This window comes from Chiloscyllium punctatum, chromosome 20 (assembly GCF_047496795.1).
Source record: "Chiloscyllium punctatum isolate Juve2018m chromosome 20, sChiPun1.3, whole genome shotgun sequence".
Taxonomy (NCBI): Eukaryota; Metazoa; Chordata; class Chondrichthyes; order Orectolobiformes; family Hemiscylliidae; genus Chiloscyllium; species Chiloscyllium punctatum.
In genome coordinates, this window is record NC_092758.1 from 77825802 (window position 1) to 77845422 (window position 19621).

At 42.3% G+C, this 19621-nt stretch overlaps 1 protein-coding gene and 1 pseudogene across 1 annotated transcript; one reads left to right on the forward strand and one right to left on the reverse strand.

The window, feature by feature from the left end:
• LOC140491826 (E3 ubiquitin/ISG15 ligase TRIM25-like) overlaps positions 1–19621 on the forward strand; it is a 137035-nt pseudogene that overhangs the window by 12903 nt on the left and 104511 nt on the right.
• Positions 18511–19539, reverse strand: LOC140492205 (uncharacterized). Its single transcript, XM_072591091.1, has one exon. It carries the CDS (start codon positions 19537–19539, stop codon positions 18511–18513), a length of 1029 nt encoding a protein of 342 aa, XP_072447192.1.

Sequence of the window (19621 nt, forward strand, 5' to 3'; positions counted from 1 at the left end):
CCTTCATGGCATGCTGTTCCTCTAAAGTACAACTAAAAATTAGAACTTAGTCTCTTGAAATTACAGCTAGGATAGATCTTCCGGAATGTTCAGTGCCTTCTCGACTGATCTTCTTTCGTGAACACCTTCTCCTTTAAATGCTTGCATCACGAATACCTCTCCATCAAATTTGTGGGGTCAGTTCTTCTGTCAGGTGTGTTTGCTCTGTGAATTCAGCTGTCTGGAATATTAGCTAAGAGTGCCATGGTACCTTTATTAATTAGATGGTGCTTTCTCTGAGAGCTGGAAGTTGTTATCGCTTGGCAGACGGCAGTTGGCTGTAACCGATTTTTCAAATGCCCACATCTTTTAGATCTTTGACGACCTATTAATTTCTTACAATCAGATTGGTTCTAGGTTGTCAAAACCATTAGATTTAAATTTAAAAGGTTCTTGTTAGCTGAGTGCTTGATTTAATTTGAATGACTAAATTTGAAAAGACTTGTTGTCTTGGTAAAAATGCTGTTTGGCCGTTTGATACAGAATGTTTAAATTCTGATGCTCTCTGTGCACCTGTAATTTAAACTGCTGTTCAGACATCCATTTTAACTCTAAGCACTGAAAAAAATCATCTTTTAATGAGACCACACAATACTTTTCCCCATTTTACAATTTTACAATTCTACACATACTAACTTTGCAACACCTTCCCCTTAAGTAAAATGAACTTTCATTATGAAAAGATGGTATCCTTTTAATTTAAACCTTATCTCCATTAGATTACTATATCCAACGCTCATTAATTTAAAGTTATATGTTTTATACAAATTCTATTTATATATTATTAAAATTACCATATCAATCTTATATATAATATATACATATTTCTTTTAAACCAACGATAATACATCCGCAATAACATTTTCTCAACCCGCACCATGTACAATCTGTAAATTAAATGCTTCTAACATAAGACTCTAACAAAAGTGTCTGGTATTCTTGTCCTAAGAATGTCACTTCTGCCTTTGTGAATTTCATCTTTGTTAAATTTATGACTAACTTTCCTTCTGTAGTCTCTCAAAAAGCTCTGCCACATGTGCCATGTGATCTTTTCACGAATGGCCAAAGGTCATTTAGTCAACAATATAGATGGTACAATTAATCAATCATGCATAACTTTGTTCAAAAGTCTTTGAAATATGGCTGGTGCATTCTTCATTCCAAAGGGCATTACTTTAAATTGATACAGCCCATTTGGGGTTACAAGAGCAGAAACTTCTTTTGTTCTCTCTAAGGTACTTGCCAGGAACCACGGAGTAATTCCAACTTTTTGAACTAAGTGGCTTATCCAACTTATCATCAGGTTTGGGAACCAACACAACCTGCAAACTCCACTCATTTTGATTCGACTCGATGATGTCTTCTTGGAGCATTGCTTCCACTTCCTTCTATATCTGTACATCTTTGAGAAGATTCAGCTGTAGGGGTGTTGTTTTATCAGAACAGCATTCCCTACGTCAACCTCAGGTACTATGGTATTAATCCTCCCCATTCTATTTATACATACTTCCTCATAGTGCTGCAATATGTCTTTCAATTCAGTTCTCTATTCCTGAGACAGATAGCTCACCACTCTATCCCATTTCTTGAGGACTTCCTCAATAGTCAATTTACTCTGAGGCACATCAAAATCCAAATCTTTGATTTAATTTCTCACTCTGACTGGCAGTAACTAATATTTGGGCAAAAGTGAGGACTGCAGATGCTGGAGATCAGAGTCAAGATTAGAGTGGTGCTGGAAAAGCACAGCAGGTCAGGCAGCATCCGAGGAGCAGGGAAATCAATGTTTCGGGCAAAAGCCCTTCATCGTGAATGATCTGTTTCTCCGGTTCCCTTTCTTTGTCAGCATGTTCACATGACATACCCAATAAATCTTTTTCCATCTGCCATCTTTACCTGATAATTCAGTGACTTAACTTCTTCTCAACCTGATAGGGACCACTAAACACTTCTTTGAAGCGATCTCCTACCACTGGTAAGCTCATCAATACATTATCCACACGGGCAAACGTACAAATTTTCAATTTCTTATCTGCCTCTTGCTTCATTATGTGCTGTGCCACCTTCAAATGTTTCTAGCTAATTCACCTACTCTGTTTAACCTTTCTCTTAGCTCAGATACGTAATCTAAACATGAGATCTCTGATTTCAGACTTATCAACTTTTCCTTAATTAATTTTAAAGGTCCTGTTACTTTGTGTCTAAATATTAATTCAAATGGTGCAAACTGGGTCGCTTCATTTGAAGCATCTCGAATAGCAAATAATATAAATGGGATATCTTTATCCCAATCATTTGGGTAATCCTGGTAATAAGCCCTCAACCTGATTTTCAGGTCTGATGCTACCTTTGCATGCTCCCTGTGATTCAGGATGATATGCACTTAATGCCTAAAGAATCCATGATCTCCTTAAATAATTTGGTAGTAAAATTGAACCCATATGAATCTCCATGGGTAATCCATAATGGGTTAAAAAAAAGCAAGCAATTCCTCCATAACCTTTTTTGTCTTATCACTCCGTAACGGAATTGCCTTTGGAAACCTGGAAGACGTGTCCACTATGGTTAGTAAATACTGGTTCCCACTTTTCATTTTAGGGAGGGGACTACACAATCAGTCACAACCCATATGAAAGGTTCTTCAAATGCAGGAATTGTTATCAAAGTCACTGGTTTGATCACTGCCTGTGGCGTTCCTACCATTTGACATGCATGACATGTATGGTAAATTTCAACTACATCTTTATGTAATCCAGGCCAATGAAAATATTTCTTATCTTAGCCTGAGTCTTTCTCACTCCTGGATGATCTCCTACAGGTAATTCATGTGTACCCGCAATACTCCCTGTCTGAACGCTACCAGGAACACAATCTAGTGAACCTCCACGCATTTCTCCTCTGCACTAACCTAATCTAATCTAATCTAACCTGCCAAGGTCTCCATTTCCATTTTAAGATTTTATCCTTTAGAAATCATTCCGAATCCGTTTCAGAATAAGCTTTATTATAGAAATATTGTATTGTCTCATCTTTTTGTTGTAACTCCATTAGGTCCTAGGGAGTGTTGCTGCACAAAGAGACCTTGGAGTGCAGGTTCATAGCTCCTTGAAAGTGAAGTCGCAGGTAGATAGGATAGTGAAGTAGGCATTTGGTATGTTTTCTTTTATTGGTCAGAGTATTGAGTACAGGAGTTGGGAGGTCATGTTGTGTCTGTACAGGATATTGGTTAGGCCACTATTGGAATATTGCATGCAATTCTGGTCTCCTTCCTATCGGAAAGATGTGAAACTTGAAAAGGTTCAGAAAAGATTTACAAGGATGTTGCCAGGATTACAGGATTTGAGCTATAGGGAGAGGCTGAACAGGCTGGGGCTGTTTCTTCCATTACCATTTCAGTAAAAAGGGTATCAGCTAATTGGACTTCAATTCTTTCGTCTTTCTCATCGGTTTTCCTTTCTTGCTTTAATTTATGACTGTGCAATCTTGTCACCACAGTCCAGAAAAATTCCAGGTTATTCTCCTCATAACTTTTCAGTTCCCTAGTTTTCTTTTGGCTTCTCCACTACAATAGGCATCACTCCCACCTTTGATCTGGCCATATTGTTTCCAAGAACTGTATTCCTGGAATAGCCACTCTTTCTATCACTCGCGCTATCACTTCCCCTATCTTGATTGGACTTTCTAGCCTTATCTTACAGTGGTGAACACTGCTCTCTCTCCATTTATTCCACAGATTATCACTCTCTCAGGTAACATTTCAGGAATGCAAATACTTTAATCTCTTACTATTACAAACTGACTAGATCCAGTATCTCTCAATATTTTAACTTCTTTACCCACTCCCTAATCTATCTCAGTAAATCTTACCCACACAGGAGAAGTCTTTGAAAAGATCGGGCGCTATCTTACTATCCAGCCCGACTAAGCAGTGCACTCTTCTGCAGCTCCTCGACTTCTTTCAGGATTTTCTTCACTACCTCAACTAATCCCACTGGTTTAGCCTCTTTTACCACATCCATTTTCCTAGTGCCTTTCTTAAACCACCAGCCTGTGACCTTGTGTGTCCCATTCTATTGTAGTGAAAACAACTGAGGTCTTTCACCTCTTTTCCACCCTCTTGGGTTTCCTTTTTCACCTGTGGTAAAGTGTTCCCAGCATGATCTACTTTTTGGTTTTCATTGAAGGATCTCCCTTTTTCCCACTTTCTTTCCCTCATGGAATGAAATAGCTGTTGGAAACTAGGTTTCAAATATGCATTAATGTATATTCATCTGTCACCTCTTCTCGCTGTTTTAACTTTCTGTTCCTCAACATGAGCTCTTATCACTTCTGGAAGTGAGTTTCTAAATTTCTCTAGGTGAACAATATCTCTAAGAGCCTCATATGTCTTTTCTATCTTTAATGCTTTCATCCATTTATCAAAGTTGCTCTGTTTGCTTCTTTCAAACTCGATACAAGTTTGACTTGGTTGCTCTCTTACATTTCTGAACCGTTGTCTATATGCTTCTGGTGCCAATTTGTGGGCACTCAAAATAGCCCTTTTTACTTCTTAATATTCTCTTGACACCTCCTCTGACAGCACTGCAAACAGCTCACTAGCCCTGTCTACTTGGTCTGAATTAAGATTACCCGCACAGTCTCTGGCCAGTTCATCTGTTTAGCCAACTTCTCAAAATAAATGAAAAAGGCTCCTACATCTTTTTCATCAAATTATGATAATAGTTTGACATATTTGTATATATACCTATCAGGCCTTTGGCTACAATGGGTTTGCTCATCATCACTATCCTTCTCACTAAGCCTATCTTCTACCCTCACCTCCATCGACTTTCCTGTCTAATCACCAACTTCTGAAGTTCAAAGTCTCTTTTTCCCTTTCTTCTACTAGGGCTTCCTTTTCCTTTTCTCTTTCCTCTCCCTCCTTTTCTTTTTCTTCTGCCTTTAACCATAATTCAAACTTTTCAGTTCAGTTTCTAACTCCAATTGTCTCATTGTAACTTATTTTCTAACTCCACTGCATACCTAAATGCTTGGCTAAATCTGTTACAATTTCAACTTTCCTTTTGTCCCTACTCAAACCCAATTTTAACCTGTTTGCTAATTCTAAACGTTTCTCCTTTTTCTGTCTTTCTAGACTTTCTTGGCAAATTTGGGAAGCATCTTCAAACCCCAGAACTCTTTAGCAATGTTAAGAGCCATTTCCTCCACTTTTGATTTAACCAACCACAAATAACCAAAATTAAACAGATTTTCCACTTCTCACCTAAGTCTTATTTAAAGGTCTAGGACACTAGTACCCAAGTCTGTTTAAATCTGCTGGGACATTTCATACCCTAAATCTGTTCAAATCCTTCCAAATATGTCCAGATCCCGAACTCACTCCTCTCTAATAACTAAAACTGAAACACCCAGAGAGGCTCACCCCACCTTATAATGTTAAAAGAAGTGTGAAAAGTGCATAACCTACCTCTCGCCCTCCAATCTGTTATAAATGAAATCTTTTCACTCACTCTACAGTCAACAAGTAACAATTTATTATTTAGCTCCAACAGTGAACAGATTGACAGAACAACTAACAAACCAAACAATTCCCCTCTAACTACTAACTATTCCCTAATAAAACAAAATCCTAATGCTATACTGTTCCAATAAAATACAACTGAAAATAAAACTTAGTCTCTCAAAATTACGGCTAGGATACATCTTCCAGAATTTTACTGTGAATTTTACTGTCTGGAATATTAGCTAAGAGTGCCATGGTACTTTTATTAATTAGATGGTGCTTTCTCTGAGAACTGAAAGTTATTAACTCTTGGCAGATGGCAGTTGGCTGTCACTGATTTTCCAAATTCTGAATTTTTCATATTTTACCCTTGAGGACCTATTAATTTCTTATAATCAGATTGGTTCTAGGTTGTCAAAACCATCTGATTTAAACTTAACAGGTTTTCTGTAGTTAAGTGCTTGGTTTAGTTTGATAGGCTAAATTTAGAAAGACTTGTCTTGGTAAAATGATCGATACAAAATGTTGGCACTCTCTGTGAATCTGCACTTTAAGCTGCTATTCAGACAACCATTTTAACTCAAAGCACCAAAAAAAATCTTTTAAAGGACCACACAATGCTTTCTCTCATTTACAATTTTGTACACACCAATTTCACAACAATCTGGTGTTTCTAAGAATTTCACTTTATGTTCTGGTTTCTCAGTTTCTTTCTGGTGCTGTGCGAAACCTCTTCAGTTGTTGCGGCATTGGACCCTGGAGATTTAGAGGACTAATTAACCAGTGCTTTGTTTCTCCATTTGTACCAGGGCCTTGTGGCATTACCCTGTCAGCACAGTTTCTTTTTGAAATATATTGAGAGAGTATGGAACCAGACAACTGGCCCAGGAGATTTTGACTGTCCTCAATGTTGGCAGAAATTCATCCATAGGCCCAGTCTGCAATGAGACCTCATTCTGTGCAATATAGTGGAAAAGTACAATAATTCAGTCTTCTTCTGCTAAATTCAGCTGATGTCGTGTTTGACTACGTGATGAGAATCCAAACCCAACTGTGAATACGTGTTTGAAATGTGAAATTTCTCTTTGCTTCTTTCATTTAAAACTACATTTACGGAACAAGGCTTTCAGTGGACAGACACTAATCAAGCCTGTGCATAACCTTAACAGGCAGACAGAGCCCTGACCACAAGGAACTCCTAAACATACTGTGAAGGTGAAGCCAAGTGTGTGTGTTTTCTGTGTTATGTTAGAGAAACAATAATTCCAAAAACTACAATTAAGATAAATAAAAAAACTGCAGATGCTGGGAATCAGAAACAAAAACAGAGATTGATGGTCAAACTCAGCAGGTCTGACAGCATCTCTGGAGAGAAAGCAGAGTTAACATTTTGAGTCCAATGACCCTTCTTCAGAACTGATTGTAGCTAGGAAAAGGTTGATAAAAATGCCAAAGATGATTATGCAATTAAGGTGAGTGACACAATTGCTCATATTAAGTACGGGTGAGTTTCTTGATGATGACCAACATTAGATGGAACTGTTTGGCATCAGTCCTTAGTTAGTTCAATATTTTCATGCTGCCCTGAAACTGGGTTGATGAGGTTTTTTTGGCACTCAGATTTGCTCTCTCACTTCTCTAAATCTGTCTGAGAAAACAGGGTGTGTCCATGGGTGCTTGGAGTGATGGAAGTGGGGCCAAGTTGACTGTCCCTCACCATACTCAGCTCTTCCTGGGGTGCACACTACAGAGTTCAGTAATACACTGTGTGGGCACCTATGAGAACTGGAACTCAATGTGACCTGTGTAACATTGAAATTCTGGCCTCTGAGCATCAGAGAGAGGACTATCATTGGTTGAGGACACCTACAAGAGGAGACAGGAACTGGGTGAAAAAGCTGTTCTTCGTTACAAGAGGGAACTGTTGTTGTGATTCTGTTCGCCGAGCTGTGAATTTGTGTTGCAGACATTTCATCCCCTGTCTAGGTGACATCCTCAGTGCTTGGGGGCCTCCTGTGAAGCGCTTCTGTGATGTTTCCTCCGGCATTTATAGTGGCTTGTCTCTGCCACTTCCGGTTGTCAGTTCCAGCTGTCCGCTGCAGTGGCCGGTATATTGGGTCCAGGTCGATGTGTTTGTTGACAGAATCTGTGGATTTGTGCCATGTCTCTCGGAATTCCCTGGCTGTTCTCTGTTTAGCTTATCCTATAATAGTAGTGTTGTCCCAGTCGAACTCATGTTGCTTGTCATCTGCGTGTGTGGCTACTAAGGATAGCTGGTCGTGTCGTTTCGTGGCTAGTTGGTGTTCATGGATACGGATCATTAGCTGTCTTCCTGTTTGTCCGATGTAGTGTTTTGTACAGCCCTTGCTTGGGATTTTGTACACTACATTGGTTTTGCTCATGCTGGGTATCGGGTCCTTTGTCCTGGTGAGATGTTGTCTGAGAGTGGCTGTTGGCTTGTGTGCTGTTCTGAGTCCTAGTGATTGTAGTAGTCTGGCTGTCAGTTCAGAAATGTTCTTGATGTATGGTTACGCGGCTAGTCCTTTGGGTTGTGGCATGTCCTCATTCTGTTGTCTTTCCCTTAGGCATCTGTTGATGAAATTACGGGGGTATCTGTTTTTGGTGAATACATTGTAGAAGTGTTCTTCTTCCTCTTTTTGCAGTTCTGGTGTGCTGCAGGGGACTGTTGTTTGACAAATGCCAGTGTGGTTCAGAGTCTGTCTTCCTGAATCGGTGTCAAAACGCAACATACAGTGACTTACAGTGAAAAGCAGGTAGGTGTGTGTGTGTGTGTGTTTCTTCTACTTGTATAAGGCAGGGGACACCTTTTTTAATGAGCCATAGAAGGGGATATTTCTGCTTAGGATCCAGACACTGACACTCCTGGGTTTTAAAGAACAGGCTGGTGGAGGGGTGTGTGGAGCAGTCTGCATATGAAAAATCGAGAAACACCATGAGTGCAGAGACCCCTGCCAGATTTAATTGCAACACCTCAATAGATTCATTTACTGTTTCCTGTCCAGCATTTGGTCAGATTGAGAGGCTGAGCACCACCTAGTGGGGAATCCTACAGCCTAAGGCAGGAGCCAGGGAACACTGGAGCTAGTTTCAATCCATCAACGGTCAGAGCTCAGTGGAAGGTTAGGGGATAGGGATCGTGGCACGAGAGAAAAAGATCATAGGAAGGGAAAGATGTCAAGTAATGAACCAAACAACCAAGATCCCAGATACGTGGAGAACTGAAGAGCAGGCCCCTGTTGAGTCCAGGCAAAAGTTAGGACTACAGATGTTGGAGATTAGAGTCAAAAGTGTGGTTCTGGAAAAGCATAGCAGGTCAGGCAGCATCAGAGGAGCAGGAAAATCGACATTTTGGACAAAAGCCCTTCATCAGGAATGTTGAGTTCAATATAGAAAATGAGCCTCTAGACCTGGCCGTTACGAGTTGGTCGTGATGTCGCAAGAAGCAACAGAACATCTGGCAAAGTTACCAGATAACTTGCACAGACTGAACTTAAAACAGACAAGGCTGCCTACATCCTGTTTAATATGATGACCCCATTTAGCAGGTGAATGGCTTTCCTGCATCAGCTAACAGTAACCATGAACAGCCAAGTCCAATAGAACAGTCAGTAACTGCTGGATATGCATTCAGATCTTAACTGCATCACTTGTGTCATGGATACTTTCACTTAGTGGCTCACCATGATGCTCATCAGGGATTTTGACCTCACTCCGGTGTCACCATCCCCTCAGGACTAAGGGAGGTGCCAATGCACAATAGCTGAACACTTCTGGTCTGTAAGCTTTTCATGTGCATTTCTGGAAAAGAGTAACAAGGAAGCAAATAGGGCCCCTTACAGATCAATGAGGCTGTCTGTGTATGGAATCACAGGAGATGGACAAGATACTAAATGAACATTTCACCTCAGTACTTACTGTGGAGAAAGACATCAAAGCTGGGGAAATTGTGGAAATAAGTAGTGATGTCTTGAAAAGAGTCCACATTACAGAAGAGGTGGTGCTGGAGTTCTTAAAAACATAAAAGTAGATAAATCCCTGGACCTGATCAGCTGTATCCTAGAGAAGAGATTGTGGGGCTCCTTTGCAGAGATATTTATATCTTTGACAGCCACAGGCAAAGAGACGGAAGACTGGAGAGTGGCTAATGTTGTACCATTGTTCTAGAAAGGCTGCAAGGAAACGTAGACCACTGGGTCTGATGTCAGTGGTGGGTAAGTTGTTGGAGGAGATTCTGGGTTAAGATTTACATGCATCTTCAAAAGGCAATGCCCAATTAAGGTTAGCTTTTTGCACGGGAAATTGTTTCTCACAAATTTGATTGAGTTTTCCGAAGAGGAGGTAACCAAGAAGATAGATGGAGGTAGAGCGGTAGGTGTTGTCTATATGGACTTGAGCAAGGCCTTCGACAAGGGCCTGCATGGTTAATAAGGTTAGATCACATGGGATCCCGGGAGGAAAAAGCCAAATTGGATACAAAATTGGCTCAACTGTAGAAGTCACAGGATGATGTTAGAGGATTGTTATTTGGACTGGAGGCCTGTCACCAGCAGTATGCCACAAGGATTGATTCTGGGTCCACTGTTGTTCATTTATATTAATGATTTGGATGAGAATATAAGAGATTTGGTTAGTAAGTTTGCAGATGACACCAAAATTGGTGGTGTAGTGGACTGAGAAGATGGTTATCTAAGAGTACAATTAGATCTTGATCAATGGATCAAGAGTGGCATTTAGAGTTTAAATTAGTTAAATACACAGTAATGCATTTTGGTAAGAGAAACCAGGGCAGCACTTACATGGTTAATGGCAAGGCCATAGGGAATGTTGTTGAACAGAGGGATCTAGGACTCCAGGTTCATAATTCCTTGATAAGGCAGACAAGGTGGTGAAGACAGCATTTGGGACACTTGCCTTCATTGGTCAGAGCATTGAGTATAGGAGTTACAACATCATGGTCAGCATAGATAAGTTGGATCAAAATGCCTGTTTCCATGCTGTATACCACTATGATTATGGTTCGTGTGAATTTGTAATGCATGACTTTTAATAATCTCTTCACAGCAGGTCTTGACAAAATGTTTGAAAAGGTTTGAGAGATGTGGAAACAGATCTGAAAAGTTTAGTAAATATATTACTGAGTGACAAAGATTGAACTTGAAACCGATGTTGTGATTCAGATTAAATAGATAATTATAAACTCTGTTTGCTGTTGCTGAATCTGTCCTACTCAGGGAGGGTGGTCAGCCGCTGGTCAGCAATATATTATTTCCACCAGCTCCACATCCTCACATATGACACACAGCTCCTATTCATAAACGCGGGGACTGTTTGGGAATCCTTGTAGGAACTGCCTACCATTATCAGGAACAAATCACCTTTTGGAATGTGGTCACCTCTTGGGGCCTGCAGAAGCTCAAATGCACAGACTGGAAACATGAACTCTGTTTCGCTGTCTCTGCAGATGCTGCCAGACTGGCTGCGTTTCTCTGGCATTCTCAGTGTTTATTTATTTTCTGTCACTTGCTGTGAGGTTTACCCAAAGTTAGAACGAAAAGAGAGAAGGGAAGGACTGAACTGATTCAAGAATGCAGGTGGATAGTGACATAGAGATACCAGTCAACAGTCCCAGAATTTTGATACTGGCCCAGCTAGTTCCACCCCAAAAGCCAGTCCCCATTCTAAACTCTCTCTACACCTCCCTGAAATTATCACAGTTTGAGCATAGGATCATGTCTGGGCAGGTTTTACCAGACAGAATATGGGAAGAGTCAGGAATTTAACTTCACAGCATATAAGGGACAACTATTGGGGGACACGGCGGCAGTCATTGCAGAGCAAAGGGTTCTGTACCTGTATATAAGTATGTGCAGCAATATATGAAAACAAGGCAAAGGAGCTTGTAATGCAGATTGAAATTGGTGGCATCACTGAGATAGGGCTGCTATGTATCAGGACTGGGGATGAAATAATCAAGGAAAAGGCAACCTACTGAAAGGACTGAGAGGGGACAGGTAGTCTTTTAGAAAAAAAAATTAAATCAATAGCAAGAAGTGATATGGGGCTAGAAGGCTTAGAGTGTGCGGGTAGAGTTTAGGAACTGCAAAGGAAAAAAAGTTTAGATTAGATTAGATTACTTACAGTGTGGAAACAGGCCCTTCGGCCCAACAAGTCCACACCGACCCGCAAAAGCGCAACCCACCCATACCCCTACATGTACCCCTTTTTACCTAACACTACGGGCAATTTAGCATGGCCAATTCACCCAACCTGCACATCTTTGGACTGTGGGAGGAAACCGGAGCACCCGGAGGAAACCCACGCAGACACTGGGAGAATGTGCAAACTCCACACAGTCAGTCGCCTGAGGCGGGAATTAAACCCGGGTCTCTGGCGCTGTGAGGCAGCAGTGCTAACCACTGTGCCACCGTGCCTCCCACTAATGGATGTGGGGATGAAAATAAATCAGGAAATAGAAATGGCATGTAAGAAAGGCACTCCTAGTATAATCATGGCGGTCTTCAAAATGCAGTATACTGGGAAAATCAAGTTGGTAGCAGATCTCAAGAAAAGGAATTAGTGGAATGTCACTAAGATTTTTTTTGGAGCAGCTTGTGGTAGGGTCCATGAGGAAACAGGTAGTTCTAGATTTGGTAACGTGTAAATGAGGCAGACTTGATTAGGTAGCTTAAAGTGAAGGAATCTTGAGGAGATAGTATTGATAATAGAATATATAATCTGCAGTTGAGAGGAAGAAGCTGGAATCAGATGTAATGGTATTACAATTGAGTAAAGATAACTATAAATACATGAGGGAGGACCTGGCCAGAGTTGACAGGAAGGGGAACCATGCTGGAAAGACAGTGGAGTAGCAATGGCAGGGGTTTCTGGGATTAATTCAGGAAGCACAACAGAAATTTAAGGAAGAGAAGATGTAGCAGCTTTTGCTGACAAGGCAGGTCAGGGATAGCAGACAAGCAAACGAAAAAGCATATAATGTGATAAAGATTGTTGGGAAGCCTTTGCTTCCAGAGGATAACTAAAAAAGCAATAATGGGTAGAGTTGAAATATGAGAGTAAACTAGCTAGTAGCATAAGGTTGCAAGGGTGTTTTTAGACATCTAAAAGGATAGAGAGGAAAGTATGTATATTGAAGCACTAGAAAATGAGGCTGGAGAAATAGTAATGGGGAACAAAGAAATAGCTAAGGAAATGAATAGATACTTTGTATCAGTTTCAGGTGAAAGTATCAACAGCATAGTAGAACTTCAAGAGTCAGGTGCAGAGGTGAGAGTAGTAGCCATCATTGAGAAGGTGCAGGGGAAGCTGAAAGATCTAAAGATTAATAAATCACCCAGACCAGATGGACTACATCCCAAAACTGAGAAGGAGATAGCTGAGGAGATTGAAGCACCATTGGAGGAGTCAGGGATGGTGCTAGAGGACTGAAAAAATGTACCATCCCTGATCCTAGTTCAGGATTCTCTTAAGGTTAACATGTAGATTCATCGAGCAGTTATGAAGGTAAATGTATTTGTCAGTGCATGTAAAGTAGGATGGAGTCATGCCGAATAAATGAGGATGTAACAAGCAAGTTAGACAATGGAAAGCCAGGGATGTGAATCATTTGGAATCCCTACAATGTGGAAACAGGCCCTTCAGCCCAACACGTCCACACTGGCCCTCTGAAGAGTAACTCATTCCCCTATCCTATCATCACCCCTTACTACTGCCCCTTAATCTACACATCCCTGAACACTATGGGTGACTTTAGCATGGCTAATTTACCTAACCTGCACATCTCTGGATTGTGGGAGGAAACCCAAGCAGACACAGGGAGAATGTACAAACTCCACACAGACAGTCACCTGAGGCCGGATTTGAACCCCGGTCCCTGGTGCTGTGAGACTTTAGGGCTAACCACTCAGCCACCTTTAGCACTGCTGCCTCACAGCGCCAGGGACAAGGGTTTAATTCCTACTTCAGGCAACTGTCTGTGTGAAGTTTGCACATTCTCCCCGGGTCTGCGTGAGTTTCCTCCCACAATCCAAAGATGTGCAGGCTAGGCGAATTGGCCATGCTGAAATGCTCATAGTGTTCAGGAATGTGTAGGTTAGGTGCATTAGTCAGAGGTAAATATTGAGTTGTAGTAGAATGGGTCTGGGTGGGTTACTCTTCAGAGGGTCAGTGTGGACTTGTTGGGCCGAAGGGCCTATTTCCACACTGTAGAGATTCTATGATTTGGATTTGCAGAAAGCCTTGACAAGGTGCCGCACAGGAGATTGAAAAACAAAATAAGAGCCCATGGTATTACTGGTAATAGATAGAGGAATATCTGACTGACTAATGAGTAGGAGAGACTAGAACACACAGGTACAGCCTCAGCATGAAGGGATGACCATTTTGAACGCAGTTGAGGAGGAATTTTTTTCTGCCGGATGGTGGTTAATCTGTGAATTCATTACCGCAGAGGACTGTGGGGGCCAAGTGAAACAGAGCTAGAAAGGTTCTTGATTAGTAAGGAGATCAAGGTTACAGGGAAAAGGCAGGAGAATGGGGTTGAGGAACATATCAGCTATGATCAAATAGCGGAGCAGACTCAATAACCCAAATGGCCTAATATTGCTCCTAGGTCTTAGGGCTATGAATAACCCATAGACCATTTGCCCCTTTTATATCAAGACAGTGTTTGTCGACACTGAAACAAATGGGCCTGCATGGTCATGCAGAAGCATGCCTGCACACATGGAAACTTAACAATAATGCTGCCACTTCCTTTGTCCAAAGTATTCATGTATAACTTGAATCATTGTGGTCCTAACATGGACCCCTGCAGAACTCCACTAGTCACCAGCTGGTATCCTGAGAAAGATTCCATTATCCCTACTCCAGTAACCAGACCCTCTCCAGCGCTGCATCATTTACAAAAACGTAGGCAAATGCACAGAACAGCCATGACATTGAAACAAGGTTCCATGGCAGAAAAGACTTCCAGGATTGACTGGGGGATGATTGGAGGGGGCTGTGGGAGAAGACGGGACAGAGCACATTAGACCAGGAGGAAGGGGAGGGGGGGAAATCATAGAGGCTACTCTTGTTCTCTACCCCTCCCCCAAAAAAACCACCTCCTCAGTTTTCTCTCCCTCCCCCACTCCTCCGGTTCCTCCCAGGATCTTGGTTACAATTTCCCCAACCAGCTATCCCTGGTCCCTACTTCTCCGCCTTCCTCCTCCCCATCCCATATCTCCATACCCCTTCCTGATCACTCCCCTTACCCTTCCTGGATCCTGACCTCTACCTCCCTTAAGCCTTGGCATCTCCCCTCCCTAAAACTGTGGTTAAAAGTGGCACATAGCAGTGATGTACCTGGTGTCAGTAAACTCAGTCCATTTAGATTAGGAGAATTTCTCTGATGACATATCTGCTGAGTTCACACCAGTCAATCCCACAAATGTTTAGTTTTGGGTCAGCAGGATTAAAATTTCCATACCACATGGCAAGAGAACATTTAATTAAATAATTCAACCATCTGTTTAATTTTAATGAGCCTTATTAATGCTATAAATGTCCCAGACAATTTAAGGGTCTGGAATTTCTCTCTTCATGCGCGTGACCACTTAAGAGGATAACATTTATTTCAATTATAACAAACTCTTAAATGATTTATAATTTTAGTCAAAAATTAAGCAGTATACTTTCAGCAGATATGTAAACTGCTAGGCTAAAAACGTAATATCAAAATTAATAGAATACAACTATGTCATTTTTTGTGGGCGGCACGGTGGTTAGTACTGCTGCCTCACAGTGCCAGAGACCTGGGTTCAATTCCCGCCTCAGGTGACTGACTGACTGACTGTATGGAGTTTGCACATTCTCCCTGTGTCTGCGTGGGCTTCCTCCGGGTGCTCTGGTTTACCCCCACAATCCAAAGATGTGCAGGTTAGGTGAATTGGCCACGCTAAATTGCCCATAGTATTAGGTGTAGGGGAATGGGTCTGGGTGGGTTGCGGGTCAATGTGGCCTTGTTGGGCTGAAGGGCCACACTGTAAGTAATCTAATCTTACTATTTCAGATTGCCGGTATGAATATATTAGAATCAGCAGTTAAAGAAAAGTTTTACTGTAAAGCTCTGAGCAGTGGGAAAAAGATATCTTCTGAGGATTTCTTACACTTCTGTAATGTTCAGTGAAAACTTGTTATAGGTTTCTGACCCGCTTAATAAATGTAGCAGTTAACCTTCCTACTTTCATGTGATGCTGTATTATTTCTTACTTATTCAATGAAGATCCCTTTATGAAGGTGAATTTTTCGCTATCGAATTTATTTTGATGCTTGATAAGTATTATATAGGATTTATTTTATTCTTTTCAATTTTAAGATAATTCTTTATTAAAAGTTTATCAGAAAAAGGAAGTGTAATTTCTCTCTTCAGTTTAGTGCATATTTCTACCTGATTTTGACAGTAGCATTGTTTGCTCCTGCGTCTAACAATGTCCATGTTATAAGGATTTTTTGTGCGCTTGGGGCTTTATGATTGCAGTATCTCTCCTGTAGTAAACATTTTACTTTTATATAGTGTGTTTCAGCCTTGCCTTTCTCTAGGTCTTCTTTTGTTAATACCTCAGGTGCCTGAGTGAGAGAGTGAGTGTCTGTGGGTGCGCACGTGTGAGAGAGAGAGAGATGTGTGTGAGAATTAGAGGGAGTGACTGTGTGTGAGGGAGTGAGAGTGTGTGTATATTTGAGAAAGATGAAATGTATGCACAAGGAAGAAGGAAACATATTTGTGAGAATAAAAAGTGAGAGAAAAACTGTATGTGTGAACCCTAAGACTGAGTTACCCAGATACACACCTATTCTTCCTCCTCACCAAAATCATTTCCACAAAGCATGCTTGGAAAAGAGGAAAAACCAGATTTGAAAGCAACCCACGTTAGCCCATACTTTTACGTGGATTCTGCCAAGGCCAGCTCAAAGTATGTGCCACCAGAAGCTAAAGTAAAGTCAGCATTAGTTAAGCCAAACTCTGCTTTGCTGTGACTTGCTTTTCTAGTGATCAGAACTTGAAACTTAATCTCTCTCTCTCTTACACCACTTCTTAACCACAATGGAAATTAAGGTTTCAGTAGTTAGCTCAGCTGCCAGAAACTGTTAAAACTATATTTTTTTTATTGATTACTCATTTCTTGATCAATGTAATGGTTTGAAATTTTTGTTTTTAAATTCATGCTTACTCTTCCCGCCCTTGTCTCTCTGAAATTTGCTCTTTAGTGAGAGCAAAAGTGCAACATGGTTCTCAAGCCTGTTTTAAACATTTCACAGGAATTAAGAATAAAATTTAAAATATTATCAATAATCACACAATGACTACTAATAATGACTAATTACATGATAACTATAATGAATAATTAATAGAACAATCTCTTAATTAGTAATTCCATTTGTACAATTGTCATTATTACTGATAATTAAACTTACTGAGACACTGGCAGCAAAAATCAAAAACATTTTTGGATTACAAGTCGATCCAGGGGATCAGTTGTCCAAGCCTTGTCCAATTCTGAAATATTCTAACAGCCCTTTTTAATATCTTTCACTCTCACTGAGGATCCATATTGTAAAGTGTGGCCTGTACAAAACACTCAAACTCACCCAAAGGACTCCCATCATCAGTCTTTCAAGGACATCCCAAAAACATGAATTGCCTCCCTGCAATGGAGTCAACACCAAGCACCCAGTAGCAACACCAGAAGTGACCCAACTGAAATACTATCAGAAACCCCAAGACAAACTAGAAGTGAAATATTCTGGCCAGTACATCAGATGAGAAGTAACATCATCCAGGAAGTGATATTACAAAGTCTCTGATGTCAGAATTAATTTAACAAGTTTAGGGTTTTATCCTCACAATAAAATGCAGCAAATACAGCTTCAGTGAACATAGTATGAAATGTATATAAACGTTTCAGTGAGTCAATAACCAGCCTCACAGTCCAACTGGACTCGAATTCTAGTATTACAGGGTATCAGAGGGAGGTCAGTAAACTTGTAATTGTGTTGAGTTGTGAGATAATTAAAACCACAATGCACACACCAGGATTTACTGCTGTTCTCAAGAAATGAATTTCTAGTTCGTCTCTCCACACTCCCATACACAATCCCTATTCTCAAGTAATCACCATCAGTCTCCACATTCCCAGGAATGGGATCCTGAGGAGAAATTCTGGGAGCATAAGACTTGGGGACAGTCCTTAAGTTTCTTTAGGCGTTGTGGGTAGGGCTGTTGCAGTCCAGTCTATGTTACTGATCTCAGATAGAACTAGGTTGCAGTTTGCTGTCTTTGGATCCACGCTCAATAAGCATTTTCCTAAAGAGGAAAGAAGAGATTTATCAGTCAGAATTATTCCGCTCAGATTAAAGGGTTGAAGCATCATTTTCCCACACACTATTAGGCCCTATATTACCTGTTAAATTGATATCTTTGTATGTTAAACAAATGGCCTTCAGTCAGAATCCTTGTTAGAGTATATTAGCCACAGTGGTGTAGTGTTACTAAAATAACGTTTAAAATACACGGCATCATTGAAAAATACAGTACAATCTATTATAAAATGTGGAAAGGAATTACTCACCTACAATACAGTTTTATTTTTCCGATTTAAGATTAGTGCTGGTCTTATAGGTATACTTAATGGAAGCAACAAATATTCATAAGCAGGGGAGTCTGTCCTCTGCAGACAGGGTGAAATATGACCCCGCTATGCGCTTTAAACAGGGATTGAGTTCCCCGTTACATTTTCCATAGGTCAACACCAGTCGACTTTCAGTCTGCCTTTGTAATCTGATCTTCTTGCAACTGTCCTGATGGGCACTTTACAAAGAGCTTAGACGGCCATCGATGCACAGGCCTGGGTCCTCCAAAAACGACTGCCCACAGAATGGGAACAGCACAGTCAGCTGTGAACCTGCTGGTGTTTCACCAGGTAGGACGATCGACTGAAGCCCTTCCCACACAGGGTGCAAGTGAAGGGCCTCTCCCCGGTGTGGACCCGCCGGTGGCTGAGTAAGTTGGAGGCTTGGGCGAAGGCTTTCCCGCACAGGGAGCAGATGAAGGGATTCTCCCCGGTATGGACCCTCCGGTGGCTCAGTAAGTTAGAGGCCTGGGCGAAGGCCTTGCCGCACACGGGGCAGGCGAAGGGTCTCTCCCCGGTGTGAACCCGCCGGTGGGCCAGCAGGTCCGAAGACTGGTTGAAGGCTTTACCGCACTCGGAGCAGGCGAAGGGCCTCCGGCCGGTGTGCAGTCGCTGGTGTCTCTGCAGGGTCGATGACAGGGTGAAGGCCTTGCCGCACTCAGGGCAGGCGAAGGGCCTCTCGCCGCTGTGGACACGGCCGTGCGCCAGGAGGCTGGCCGACTCGGCGAAGCGCTTCCCGCACTCGGGACAGGCGAAAGGCCTCTCTCCGCTGTGGACCCGCCGGTGCCTCTGCAGGTTAGAGGCCTGAGTGAAGCCCTTCCCGCACAGGGGGCAGGTGAACGGGTTCTCCCCGGTGTGGACCCGCTGGTGGGTCTGCAAGTTAGAGCCGTGCGTGAATCGCTCCCCACACACGGGGCAGGCGAAGGGCCTCTCCCCGGTGTGCACCCGCCGGTGGGCCAGCAGGTCCGACGACTGGTTAAAGGCCTTGCCGCACTCGGAGCAGGCGAAGGGCCTCTCGCCGGTGTGGCTGCGCCGGTGTCTCTGCAGGGTGGAGGACAGGGCGAAGCGCTTGCCGCACTCAGGGCAGGCGAAGGGCCTCTCCCCCGTGTGGCTGCGCCGGTGCGTTTCCAGCGCCGAGGGGTAGGTGAACCTCTTCCCGCAGTCCCCGCACTGACACAGCCTCTCCCCGCCTCGGGCACAGGCGTGAGCCTCCAGGCTGGACGGTCGGTTCAATCCGTGTCCGCACACCAAGGGTTTGTCCGCGCTGCCAACGCTGCTCTCCCCCTCCATGGGCCTTCAGGCCGAACGGTTCGGGCTGGGGAGAAATGTGCGCCCTGACCACCTCTTCCCCGCTGCAAACCCGCTCCCCAGC

Excerpts from the sequence above, each read along its gene's own strand:
- LOC140492205 (XM_072591091.1), bottom strand. The coding sequence starts at position 19,539 with ATGGAGGGGGAGAGCAGCGTTGGCAGCGCGGACAAACCCTTGGTGTGC.